General features: G+C 34.0%; 3 protein-coding genes across 7 annotated transcripts; 2 read left to right on the top strand and 1 right to left on the bottom strand.

Annotated features, from left to right (window-relative positions):
• Positions 1–1,133: 1,133 nt before the first annotated feature.
• LOC107417658 (uncharacterized) lies at positions 1,134–2,765 on the top strand. The gene is made up of 3 exons (XM_016026275.4): positions 1,134–1,602; positions 1,694–1,979; positions 2,092–2,765. The coding sequence occupies exons 1-3, from the start codon at positions 1,447–1,449 to the stop codon at positions 2,430–2,432; spliced, it is 783 nt and encodes a 260-aa protein (XP_015881761.1). The 5' UTR covers positions 1,134–1,446; the 3' UTR covers positions 2,433–2,765.
• Positions 2,766–2,972: 207 nt separating this feature from the next.
• LOC107417655 (ethanolamine-phosphate cytidylyltransferase) lies at positions 2,973–7,371 on the bottom strand. Of its 5 annotated transcripts, none has more exons than XM_048474378.2 (10): positions 7,214–7,371; positions 5,926–6,349; positions 5,335–5,570; positions 4,936–5,093; positions 4,434–4,505; positions 4,246–4,313; positions 3,956–4,076; positions 3,724–3,789; positions 3,495–3,617; positions 2,973–3,411 (listed from the first exon to the last, which is right to left on the bottom strand). In XM_048474378.2, the coding sequence occupies exons 2-10, from the start codon at positions 6,279–6,281 to the stop codon at positions 3,340–3,342; spliced, it is 1,272 nt and encodes a 423-aa protein (XP_048330335.1). In that variant the 5' UTR covers positions 6,282–6,349; positions 7,214–7,371; the 3' UTR covers positions 2,973–3,339. The 5 variants fall into 5 exon arrangements, with proteins under 5 accessions (XP_048330335.1, XP_015881755.1, XP_015881756.1 ...); XM_016026269.4 differs by lacking the exon at positions 7,214–7,371 and adding an exon at positions 7,059–7,207; XM_016026270.4 differs by lacking the exon at positions 7,214–7,371 and adding an exon at positions 6,967–7,107.
• A 2,673-nt stretch (positions 7,372–10,044) lies between these two features.
• Positions 10,045–11,489, top strand: LOC107417657 (putative F-box protein At5g50220). The gene has a single exon (XM_016026274.4). The coding sequence runs from the start codon at positions 10,267–10,269 to the stop codon at positions 11,395–11,397; it is 1,131 nt and encodes a 376-aa protein (XP_015881760.3). The 5' UTR covers positions 10,045–10,266; the 3' UTR covers positions 11,398–11,489.
• Positions 11,490–12,032: the final 543 nt, after the last annotated feature.

Raw genomic sequence — 12,032 nt, 5'->3', positions numbered from 1 at the left:
CTTGTAATCATCCCATCAATGTTTTGTAGATATAACCGAGGCCAACATGAGACTGATAATGCTGGGTGGGGATGGAATTGGCGGATTAATGGAGGATCAGGGAATTTCTTAAACTCTGCAGTTGCAGGGTTCCAGAGCTGGATTAAGAAAATTAAGGGTATTCCACATCCAGAAAAATAAGTAATCAGTCCTCCTAGGTAGAGAAACATAAACATACAATCCCATTACAACTACAATTATGATCCATGTATTAAAGTAGGAAGGGGAAACTAATTAGTGTAACCAGCATCAATGCTTACCTTCCCACATATATGGCCAACCCAAACTCTTTAACTTGCAATAGAGTGATGAACTTGAATGGAGTAAAACTATAGTTTGACTTTGGTTAAATCTATTTGGATGCGGATTGTTAATAACATGATTAAATGATCAAAAAAATTAAAACATGATTAAAATATATATATATATATATATGAAAAAGCATTTTTTTGCTCTTATATGTTTTTATAGTAAAATCATTTCATGTTCATGAGATCTTTCAAAATTAAGGTAGATTTTAGGTTTATAGGAAAAGATTGGAAGCCTAAACCTTTGCATGATGAGAAAGAGGGACCAAGCTATGGCTAATAAATCCGTTGGGTAAAACTAATAATAATTTTGTCACAAACCCATTGCTAAATATGATTCAGAAATATTTGTTATCTAAATATTAAAATTTTTAGCTTTTTACCTCAAAAGTTTAGTACTCTCTGATATTATGTCGAGCCAGAATTATCACTCAGATTACAAAATCTATCTCATGAAGAAAATAATTTATTTTTTTCTTTTGCTATTTCTCAATCTGTCCACGTCATATATGCAACATTTACTCATTTATACAACTGTAAAACAAATATTTGGAAAATAGTAAAAAAAAACTAAGAAAAAAATGATTTTTTTTTTTTTTTTTTTTGCTGTAGAAGTAAGAAAATGTAAAATAATAACAAATAATAAATAAAAGGGCAGAGCATATTAGAGTAGAGTGTTATATTATTAATTAATATTAATGTTAAATCAATAATTATGTAAAAAGAAAGATAAAATTTTTAGTCAAAAACAAATAAAGTAATAAGAGTTTGCGCTAAATAGTTGGTAAGAGAGAGAGAGAGAGATCGGCTTTCTGGAGAGGTCTAGAGACACTCAGAACCATCCTCTTGTTTCTACCACTGAAATCCCTGGAAATTTTTTTTTTTTTAAATTTATTTGTTTTGTTATAAAAATTATATATTTTATTTTTTTTATATAAAGAGCCATGTCCGTTTGTCTTGTTTTCTCTGTCTCTTCGTCTTCTACTTTTACGAAGCTGCATACACAGTGATCAGAAAGCTAGGGTTTCCGATTTGTCAGATTGTTTAGAATTTGGTTTCCTAAAGGAAGAAAAAGAAAAGGGCTTCTTTGAAAATTGCAATGGAGGGGTATGTGGTAATGGGAAGGGGAAAAGGGATGGGCATGGCGACGATGAGAACCAAGTTGAAGAGGAAAGAGGTGGAGGAGCTTGATCAAGTCAGCCATGACTTCTCTGATTTTTCTCTCTCTTCTCCCGCTAGAAAGATTCGCCGTCTGGTACTTTTTGGATCTTCTTCTTCGTTAATTGGTTTTTTCATTTTTTGTGTATATATGTATATATTGAATTGTTGGAATTGATTGAATATAGGATGCTGAGTTACCGCCAATCATGGAAGAAGAAGAGCCCGAAATTCTCCCTCCTTTTTCGTCTTCTTCTTCTTCTTCTTCTTCTCCTTCTGTTGGGGTTGGAGAAGGTAACAACAGAAGAGGTGGTTTGGTAATTGAGGAGTTGAACTGTGATCCGGACCCATCACCGCCCTGCAAAGAAGACAAAGCAATCGTTCTCTTCAACCCTGCAAATCCTCTTCTTATCCACCGTTCACCTTCTACTCTCTCTTTCTCCGTCGACTCTGGAATCATTTCTGGCTTCAAAGGTAAAAAGCGGGGAAAAAAAAAAGTACACACTTACTCATACTTTGTCCTAAGATTGAGTTTTCTCAGAAATTTGAAATCTGAAACTGACATGGGTTTTTTTTTTTTTTGCAGATCAATTTATAAGGTCTACCCAATATGGGCAGCAGAAGTCGGATGAGGAAGATGAAACGGTGAGCAACAGCAATGAATGCAGAGCAGTTGTTCCTTATGCACCGTCCCAATTTCTTCCTCCTGGTTCAGGAATGGAGGTTTCCCAAGCAATGACAGAGCCTCCTGAGGAATTGATGGAAGGTGGGGATACAATGGAGATTGAAGAAGGCTTGGGTAGCTTACCACAAGCACAACCCAATGGTGGGTTTGGTGGGATGGGTTTGCATCAATGGCAGCAACAACACTGCATGATTCCACAGCCACCACAGCAAACCTCCACACCCATCACATGGTTCAGATAAGCAGAAGCTGTAACTTTGTAGCCTTGGGATATGAGAGATAGCCTCCAATTTCTCTCTACTTTTTTTTGTTGTTATTTTTACACGGGTAGGAAGAACATGGGGGGCGGAAAATTGGGTTTTGTTGGTCGTTTTTAGTGTTTTGGATGGCCTATGCCTTGGAGGGAAAGTGAAGCAGTAATGTCTTTGAAGATAGAAACTTGTAGAAAGAATATTAATAGCAATGTACGAATTCCTTTTTCCATTCATGATGACATGATCGTTACGCTCTTTTGTGCCAATGATCCTCATGTATGATATGCTAATACTATACTTGATTTTGGTTTTCTGGTTTTAGCTGCTTCATTATTCTCATTTTGTGCCAACGTTCGTTATGTATGTATGATATGCTAATACTAGATTTGATCGTCTGTTTTTTTTTTTTTTTTTTTTTTTTTTAAATCAACTTTCTACTTTCTGGCTTAGATGAGAAAATAAAAAACCAACTACAATTCAGTTTTATTTTTGTGCATGCAAAAGCCTTCGTATCATCCAACAAATTACTGAAAGAAAGAGCAATTTCATGATTCACAACAATGCCCCAAAAAGGGTACAAAAAGTTATACATCATTATCTGTATAATTTCAGTACAAACATGCTAAAGAAGCTTTTGATTTTGTTGAGATCGAATCTAAGTCCTGACAGAGTTACATCAAAATGGAAAAAGAATTCCTACGTGATCGGAGTCTCATAAAAACGGTATTGCTTCTGTATCATCCATTCCTCTTCCCGTCCAAAGGATAAAATCTATTATCGGTAGCTATTGGACATTTCTATATCTCTCTTCAACAACAGGAGGTATCTTCTCTTATAATGAGTTGAAAACTGAAAGATAAATTTACCATACACATCATTACAAAGTCATGAACGGCTAGTCTCCTGACACATATTTCTTTTCTGCATAGTATTTCTTCTCGCTCGCTGCCTTCTTGGCATTGCGTTTCTGCAACAAAGATAAACATCATGATTTTAAAAGCTAGAAGAGGTTTTATAAAGCAAAGCAGGAGAAGAATTTATGATAGATACCACATATGCATCATGGTTTGCAACTATTCTCTGGGCTACTGCAGTGGTTGTTATATTGCTGGGGCTGTCAAGCAACTTGAAGATTCCCATGCTCTTTGGAACAGAATATGGATCACTTTCGCTCTACATGGTAACAAGATTATCTTTCTCAATCTCTATAGTTTTCTTACTGCATATAAAGGAGTGAAATACAAGAGTAAATGCCTCTGATGAGAAATTGACAACTTACAGATGATGAAAAGTTGTTCTCAGAAATCGTCCCATGCACTACCAAAGAAATGTTGAAAGTTGTTATCTGCCATCAAGAACAAACCATCAGATATAATAATGACATATCCAGGTATTTAGAATACAAGGACACCGATACTGCTCTCAAGCAGATCACGTCCATGACTATAGCAATATTTTCTCAAGTACAAAATTCATTATTCTTCTCATATATGTTCAGTTTGCTTGCTCACCATATCCTTTGTGACTTCCCAAGGAGCACCAATAATGACTTCATCAACATAACGGCAAGCCAGTACACTAAGACTGCGCTCATGTACATGCATGATTGGATAGTGCTGCCCTCTGTGTTCACTGCACATAATGTCAAAATAACCTTTTGTTTGACTACTCATTTCACCTCGTATACTAAGACATCTTATTTTCGATCTAAGTACAAATACTCCATGGTTTAGCATATCAACAAACCTTCAAATCAAAGTCAAATCTAGAGGAAAAAAAGATAAAGAAACAAGTGAAATACCTCACAGTTTGGTCATTATGGACTCCAACCAGTAAAAAGTCTCCAAGCTGCCGAGCACGCTTCAAGATCTGAGTAAGCACCATAAATCAGGGGAAGGTGAGGGGCATTGAATTGAAGACAGACATATGCAAAAAAACACAAAATGAGAGACAAATCTTTGCAGGAACAAATGTTGTTGTTATTTGTACCTCAACATGTCCAGCGTGGAAGAGATCAAATGCCCCATCAATGTACACAACACGAGCATTTGGTCCAGGTCCCTATGAATATATGATGCAACATATTATTAAAGGAAAAAACCAGTATTGCAAGAAAAGAAATCTCTGTTTCCTCCTATTTATCAAAGAGACTTGATGTAGGTTTAAAAGATATTTTCCAAGAAAATAAATCTCTGTTTCCTCCTATTTATCAAAGAGACTTGAGGTAGGTTTAAAAGATACTTCTGAAGAAAATCCTTCATATCAATAATTCGTTTAAAACAAGACAAGACTCATGCCTATAAGATAGTGGCAAAATTTCATTTAACTACCTCCATTTTACTATAATTTATATATATATATATATATATATGTTTCTTTTCATTGCATTACCCACAATACAAAAAATAAAAATAAAAAAAATAAAAATAAAATAAAAAAATAAAAAAATGATTGTAAAATATGTGTTCCATTATTACAGTAGAAAAAATACCATTCCATTAGAAAATTGCACAATTCGCCGGGATGTCGGTAGAAATTGAGATGAACGGGCACCCTTGGGTTGACTTTCTTTATGAGGATCCCCATTTAAAGGCCTATCATGTTGATCTTCAGAAGCATTCCTATCCCTCATAGAAGAAAGTATTCTTCCTAAACACATTGAGTTCGATAGAAGTTAGATTCTTCAAGTGCAAATTCCGCAAGCAGATACAGATCAAACGACTTCAAGCGTAAAGCGTTATTATATAGGGGACTGGAGACAGTACTTTGACATCCAAAAAATGTTAATCTCAATGCATAAGTATGGGATAAATTTATCAGCGCTGTAAAAGTTGCAAATTAATTTGTCAAACAAAAATCCGCTCAGAGATTGATAAGAGAATCATAGTACCTACAATATCTGTGCTGGAAACCCCTTCAGTGCGCTTGATCTGCTTGTAACGGCCAACTCTCTTTGCCAAGGCATAAGCATCAGTTCCATCTGGAAGCAGGCAAGGATCATCTCCATGTATGATATAGTCAATTTTATGCTCATTAAAGAGTCTGTTCATGAACTGCTCAGTAATCTCATAAGGAGCATTGGGTATGACTTCATCCACCCATTTCAACCCACTAACAAGTGCCCGCCTAGAAAGAACTTCATAGTCAGTTCAATACGTACTTTGCTTATTTTGCACATGGTAGCACATTAAGTATGTAGAGTCTGACTACAATCCATCCAGTTATCCATAAAATCTACGCGAAATTATCAAAGAAAATACACTACATGATCCAGCTCATCACTTTTAGTTATGCCAATCATAAGAGCAAACACAACCATGCTTATTGAAACTTTCTTTCAATGACGTTATAAATATAAGAGACTGTGTATGACATAGATAAAAGCAAAATATTCACCAAAATAATTTGAAGATGAGAAATTTGCATTCTTAGGAAATAAAACATGTTGACATGGACCAAGAATCAATGCATGGACATCTACCTCTCTTGCATGGATAGAACAGGTGGACCCTTATTGGCAATGATCTCCTCATCACTGACAACCCCCACAATCAACTCATCTCCCAAAGCCTTAGCTTGCCTCAAGGCATTGGCATGACCATAATGCATGAGATCGAAACAACCATCCATGTAAACCCGAATCCGCCTCTTCTCACGTCTCTTCTTATGGAAAATTCCTAAATCTGACCACAGATATGGCAAATGAGGAACCCCTATTCCGCCAAAGTAGCTCGTAGAAAAACCAAGCAAAGCAGCCGTGAGCATTAGACCACCAAACAGATGTGGGAAGTTGTACATCCCATCCCAAATCCAACTATTACTCTCGTACTCCATCATCCAACCCTTTTTTTCTCTGCTATATATTCCTCAAAGCTCTATTTGTCAAGTAAGAGGAGACACAACACCTTCAAATAGATGATAAAAAGCAAATCAAGCACCAAACATAAACATCAATTGCAAGAAACGAAGCATATTCAGAAAAACTCCCATTGATCTGCCGCACTGAATCCACAAAATTCGAACAACAAATATAAACAAACAATCAATCTATAGCTAAAAACCCAGCACATGATTTCAAATACATAAAAAAAAGGAATAAGAAACATATAATAAAACTTGAGATTATTCTAGAGGTTCGATGAAAATTAGGAGTAAGCACAGATCTAACAAGTCTGTGCAGAAAAAATCACAGGCCAACATAAACGAGAAAATGGGAAACAAGCATTGGAAATAAAGCAGTGAAAATGGACAATTATGGGAAATTGACGAATGAAAATTCGATACCTAACAAGCAAAAGGAGGTGGAGAAGACAATGAATGCAAGAACCGAAAAGTTAGAATCGATAAATTCAAAATGCAAAACCGCAATTTCACCTATATTTTATTATCTGAATCTGAAAGAGGAACCGCCATGAAATTCACAAAAATAATAAAAGCAAATCTCTAAGAACAAACGGACTCAAACAACAAGCAGAGGAAATTAAGATTAAGAAGAAGAAGAAGAAGAAGATTTTGGACTTACAGCAGATACGAATCTAAACATATAAAAGAAATATTATTTTTATAATCCAAAACTAAGAAATGGGAAAAAGCTTTTCTGGAGAGAGGAAGAACCTGAGCGAAAATGGAACAGAGAATATTCCAAAAAAACACGTAAAACAGACAGTTGGAACCGAAAGAAAAAAAAAAGGAAAAAATGGAATATGATGATGAAAAGGACACGAACAGATAGATAATCCCCATGAGTCAAAAACTCAGATTTTTCTTACCAATTAAGTTTTCTTCCTCTGCGCTTGTGTCTCCCCTTTCACACAAATGGCCCGGATTGGAAAAAAAAAAAAACAAGCTTTGAATACTCTTCTTTTGCCCAAAAAGATCCAAATATGTCTCGGCCTTTTAAATATTTTATTTCATTTGTTACCAATCAAATTATGGAATTTTCAAAATCTAAAAATATAAGGAATTTTCTTTTTTTATTATTTTTTTGGGGTGAGATGGTAGATTCAGATTCTTTGACTGGCTAGTTAGTAATCCAACTGGGCATTTGGCTTCCTCGTGAATGTGCGTGTAAATTTCAAGGGTTTGCACAATTTGCTTGGTTTCTACTGCACAGAAAAGATTGGGTTCAGCATTGAGAATTGGGCAAAAATCTGTACATATGTATATATATATATATATTGAATTTCAACGCCAAGTTGTTTGTGGAAATTCCTAATTGAAAATTGAGTTTTTTTTTTTTTTTTTGGGTAAATTAAGTCAAAATTGTGGTTGTGAATCACATGATGTGTGTATTAAATAATAAACCAAAGCAATACTAGAAAGAAATTCCATCTTTTATTTTATTCCTATTTTAATCTATAAAATGAGTTGAATAAATTTTGCCCCTCCTATAAGGAAATTCAATTGTTATTTAATAATTATATATATATATATATATATATGAATAGCTTTGAATGAAGTTATAGATGAAGTTATGAAAGTACTACGATTGAAGTAATTGTGTAATAAATTATGAAGATTTGTAGTGATACGTTAATTAATTAGTATCATTATATCATACTTCAATTCATACAATAAACTTACATGTTGAAAAAGTGTTACCCTTTAATTATCATCAAATTACAAAATCCAAAGTTATAATAGTTTTTCTTTAATGATTAAAAGTTAAATGTAATTTTTATGGAAGTGAAAAGGTTAAAAGTATTTAGTTGGTAATAAAAAAATAACAGGATGAGTAAATTAACTATTAGCTAATTGTTTATTCGTTTGGTGTAGCACATATTTAATCATTTTGTTAAATTCAGATGAGAAGCCCAAGCCGAAGAGACTAGAAAGAGCTTCATATCCACCAAATTAAGAAAAAATGAAAAAAAATATCCCCCCCCAAAAAAAAAAAAGTACCGTAACGTAATCTAATTCTACAATCCCATGCAAATAATACATTCTAGTAGTTTAATAAATAGATGAGTCATACACGTGTAATAAAAGTCTAACAAATTTAAATTTGCCACGTGCTTTGCTCGTTTAATTTGCTTGACATGCAATTAATAAAAATCTTAAATTAATATAAGTTGTCAAAATATTATGCGTTTCAAGTTTCATTTATTCGTCTTCTACACGTTTTAGGTTTCACCTTTTTTTTTAATTATTTTTTCTTCTTTTTTTTTAGAAAAAAGAAAAAGAAAATTTGATGTAAACCAAGACCAACTGTATGATTGATAATTTGCATGATTAATAACAGTTAGCCACATCCACCGCAATATAAATAAAAATGAAATATATAGTATACCATACATACAAAATAAAATATAGTGTCCTTTTCATAAGATTTTGAAGGGAGTGGTGGGTCAGGCAAAACTTGCAATGCTATGGTTGCCATTTTCGGAGTGTTTTGTCAGATGTAGACCTGGAAGAAACTGAGGTTCTCTTCATTTAAACTCACTTTCAAAAGAATTTGGTAATGAAAGCCTCACATCTAATCTAATCTAATCTAATCACATTTTTCTCTATAAATTAACTCTTCATATGCAAAAATCAAACTTAATCGGATCCACTTCCCATTCGAGTTGTTATTATATATATATATATATATATATTTAAAAATGATACAGTAACAAAAACAATATTTACAGTGGTTAAATTTATATAATTTTAATTATTATTGATAACTGGATAATATTTTTAATCATTAAATTTATATGATTTTTATAAATTTAACTATTATTGATAACTGTATCTCACAATTCTTTTTTGTAATTTTTTATTATATCAAAATTGCATGCATGTATATATAAAATAATTATAAATTGAAGTAAAAATTATCTATTTGAACTATATTCAAATTTTATAAAATCAATATGTTTTAATTAGAACTATATGAATTAACATGCTAACCAAAAGATGCACATCTTTTGATTGACTATTTCACATTTTTCATCATCTCCTCTGTTTGATACATACAGCCTCCCTTCGTTATATAAATGAACTTAGTTATTGCAATTAAATAAATTTATTGTTTCAGCCAAAAATAAATAAATAAATACATAAATTTATTGTTAAATGCCCCAAACAAATTATATAAAAAAAAAAGCCCAAAACTAGAAAGGCTCATGCGTAAACTGGTTGGATTGGGCATAGAATGGCAAGGACCCAACATTGCTATCCTTTTGCTAAAAAGAGGACCAATTCTGGTTTCATATTTTGGAACCCAACAAACAATAATTCTACGAATCCAATTAGTTTATTTTCTTTGTTAAGAAAAAAAAAAAAATATATATATATATATATATATTCTATCTTCAAGTTTTAAAATTTTTGATTAATTTAGAGAAACAGGGAAAGAACGTTCTCAAAAGTTGACGTAATAATATTTAATAATTAACCATACGTTGGAATTGCAAAGAAAGACCACTCTAAATTTGGTTAAATTTCTAATTCCGGGTCAAAACTCTAGGCTTATTTAAAGTTCTCTATACTTTATCTATCAAAAGCATTATACATTATACATTTTTTTTTTCCTGAAATATTATACATTATACGTTATACATTATAATAATATATATTCTATTGTTTTAAAATCCCAAAAAGCAGAAAGAAAAAGATATAGCCAGCAAAAGCAAAAGAAATTTAAATTAAAAAAAAAAGAAAAAAAAAAAGGAAAAAACAGGCGCTCCGACCAGAGTGTATTTATATATATATATATATTCCTCAACAAAAATCTACCAGTCGCAGAGAGCAAATTCCAAAAAGGAAAGGAACAATTGCAATCTGCTTTGAGCTTTTGAATCTCCTCTTCATCTGGGAGTAAAGCACAACAACAGCCATGGCTCCTCGAACCGCGGAAATGGGTCTGAATCTTCCAATTCTCCCAAACGAAATAGTCCTCAACATCCTCTCTAGACTCCCCGCAAAGACCCTCTGCAGGTTCAGGTGCGTTTCCAAGCAGTGGATGAACACCATCTCAGAACCCCATTTCATATTCTCTCACCGCCTTCACTCCCTTCAAAACCCAAATCTTCTTCTGCTCAGATGTTCCCCGGCCACCCATGAAACCGACCTCCTTTTCCCGCAGAAGAAGTGCGTCATCGACATATCCGCCACGGATTTGTCTGGCCAAGTCGTCGATGAATTCTCTCTCACCGTCGCCGAAGCCTCTGTTGATATGTTGCCTTCGAGAGGTGAGCTTATCTTCTTCGTTGGCGAAAAGGGTTTCTACGTTTGCAACCCCAGTACCCGGGAACTGGTCAAATTGCCCGAGGCTAGTCACTGTACTTCTGGGGAGGTTAATGCAGGTTTGGGCTACGATCCGTTGAGAAATGAGTACGTTTTGGTTCATTTGTTTGATAGAAGTTTGAATGATTTCTATGACATTATTGGATGCGAGATTCTGAGGTTTTCGGATGGTGGGGCTGTTGGTTCTTCTTGTTGTTGGAGGGTGGTGGAAGAAATCTGCCCTTTTGAAGTTAGAGGTTGGGGGGTTTTGGCTGACAATGCCTTCTACTGGATGATCTTCGATACGTATGACCAATTGGGGAATGAAGCAATTTTGTGCTTTGATTTGGAAAAGGAAGAGTTTGGCACTCTGTTGCCTCCCCAAGGCATTTTTGATCCCAAAGCGGTTTGGTTCTTGGCGGAGTTTAGAGGTTTCTTGTGTTTGGTTGACAATGAGACCAGACCTTTCACAATGGATATATGGATGATGAAAGACAGACAAAATCACCAATGGGTTAAAGAATATAGCATTGATTTGAATGGATTCGGTGATATAATGCCCAAGTTTATTATCCCTTTGGATCATATGGAAGGGGAAATATTGATGGATGCTAAGCAAGAGAGTGTCAATTCCTATGATATAAAGAGCAGGAGTGTTAGAAGGATGGACAAGCTGATTCACGGGGGATGGACTTGGCTACGTATCCATACTGATAGTTTTTTCTCTCTAGGAAGTAGGTAGATAGATGTGATTGTTATCTTCTCATTTCTACTTAAAAACTATAGGAAAGTTGAGTTTGCTCTTCTACAAATATGAATTAGCATCTTACTTCTCGGGGTACCTCATGTTGGCAAAATTTTTCCTTTGCTCTCATACAATGTCAATGTTTCTTAAAACTGCTTGAAATTAGATGCATGCTATATTTTGAACAATTTATTCAACTGATCTTGTGTTTGGTTTCCACCTCAGTCTTTCCTGTCAACTAAAGACTAGATCTTGGAACAATTTTCTTTGTACTAGATCAGAACTTCCCTTGGTTCATTATACTTCTGTTATTACTCTTCTGTTCATGAAAAGCAGCAGAGATAGAATGTATTGCTATTATCAGACCATTCATATTTCTTACCTAATGTTAATGATAGAATATATATATATTTTTTTCCCCTGATTTGGAAATTAGCTTGTTAGCTCTAAACTTGTGTTGATAGACTCGTACTTGAAGTAGTATAAAAATTGCATTGCCTAGTTCCATTGCTGTGAATGCTTCTGAAAAACCAGAAGTAGAAAAAAAGCTCTTACGACTTGCTTATCTGCCTCAAGGAGTTTCTTGTTCTTGCAACTGAGTTGAAGTGTTTGGAGGTTCTGCTAATGAAGGC

This window comes from Ziziphus jujuba, chromosome 2 (genome assembly GCF_031755915.1).
Source record: "Ziziphus jujuba cultivar Dongzao chromosome 2, ASM3175591v1".
In the NCBI taxonomy this organism is placed as follows: domain Eukaryota; kingdom Viridiplantae; phylum Streptophyta; class Magnoliopsida; order Rosales; family Rhamnaceae; genus Ziziphus; species Ziziphus jujuba.
Note: the sequence above shows the minus strand (reverse complement) of the source record. Positions and strands in the feature narration are given on the sequence as shown.

Coding starts and splice junctions, on each gene's coding strand:
- LOC107417658 (XM_016026275.4), top strand. CDS start 1,447: ATGGAGGGGTATGTGGTAATGGGAAGGGGAAAAGGGATGGGCATGGCG. Junction 1,603..1,693: donor CTAGAAAGATTCGCCGTCTG/GTACTTTTTGGA, acceptor GATTGAATATAG/GATGCTGAGTTACCGCCAAT. Junction 1,980..2,091: donor AATCATTTCTGGCTTCAAAG/GTAAAAAGCGGG, acceptor TTTTTTTTGCAG/ATCAATTTATAAGGTCTACC.
- LOC107417655 (XM_048474378.2), bottom strand. CDS start 6,281: ATGATGGAGTACGAGAGTAATAGTTGGATTTGGGATGGGATGTACAAC. Junction 4,506..4,935: donor TGCAATTTTCTAATGGAATG/GTATTTTTTCTA, acceptor ATATATTCATAG/GGACCTGGACCAAATGCTCG. Junction 3,412..3,494: donor CAAACCATGATGCATATGTG/GTATCTATCATA, acceptor TCTTTGTTGCAG/AAACGCAATGCCAAGAAGGC.
- LOC107417657 (XM_016026274.4), top strand. CDS start 10,267: ATGGCTCCTCGAACCGCGGAAATGGGTCTGAATCTTCCAATTCTCCCA.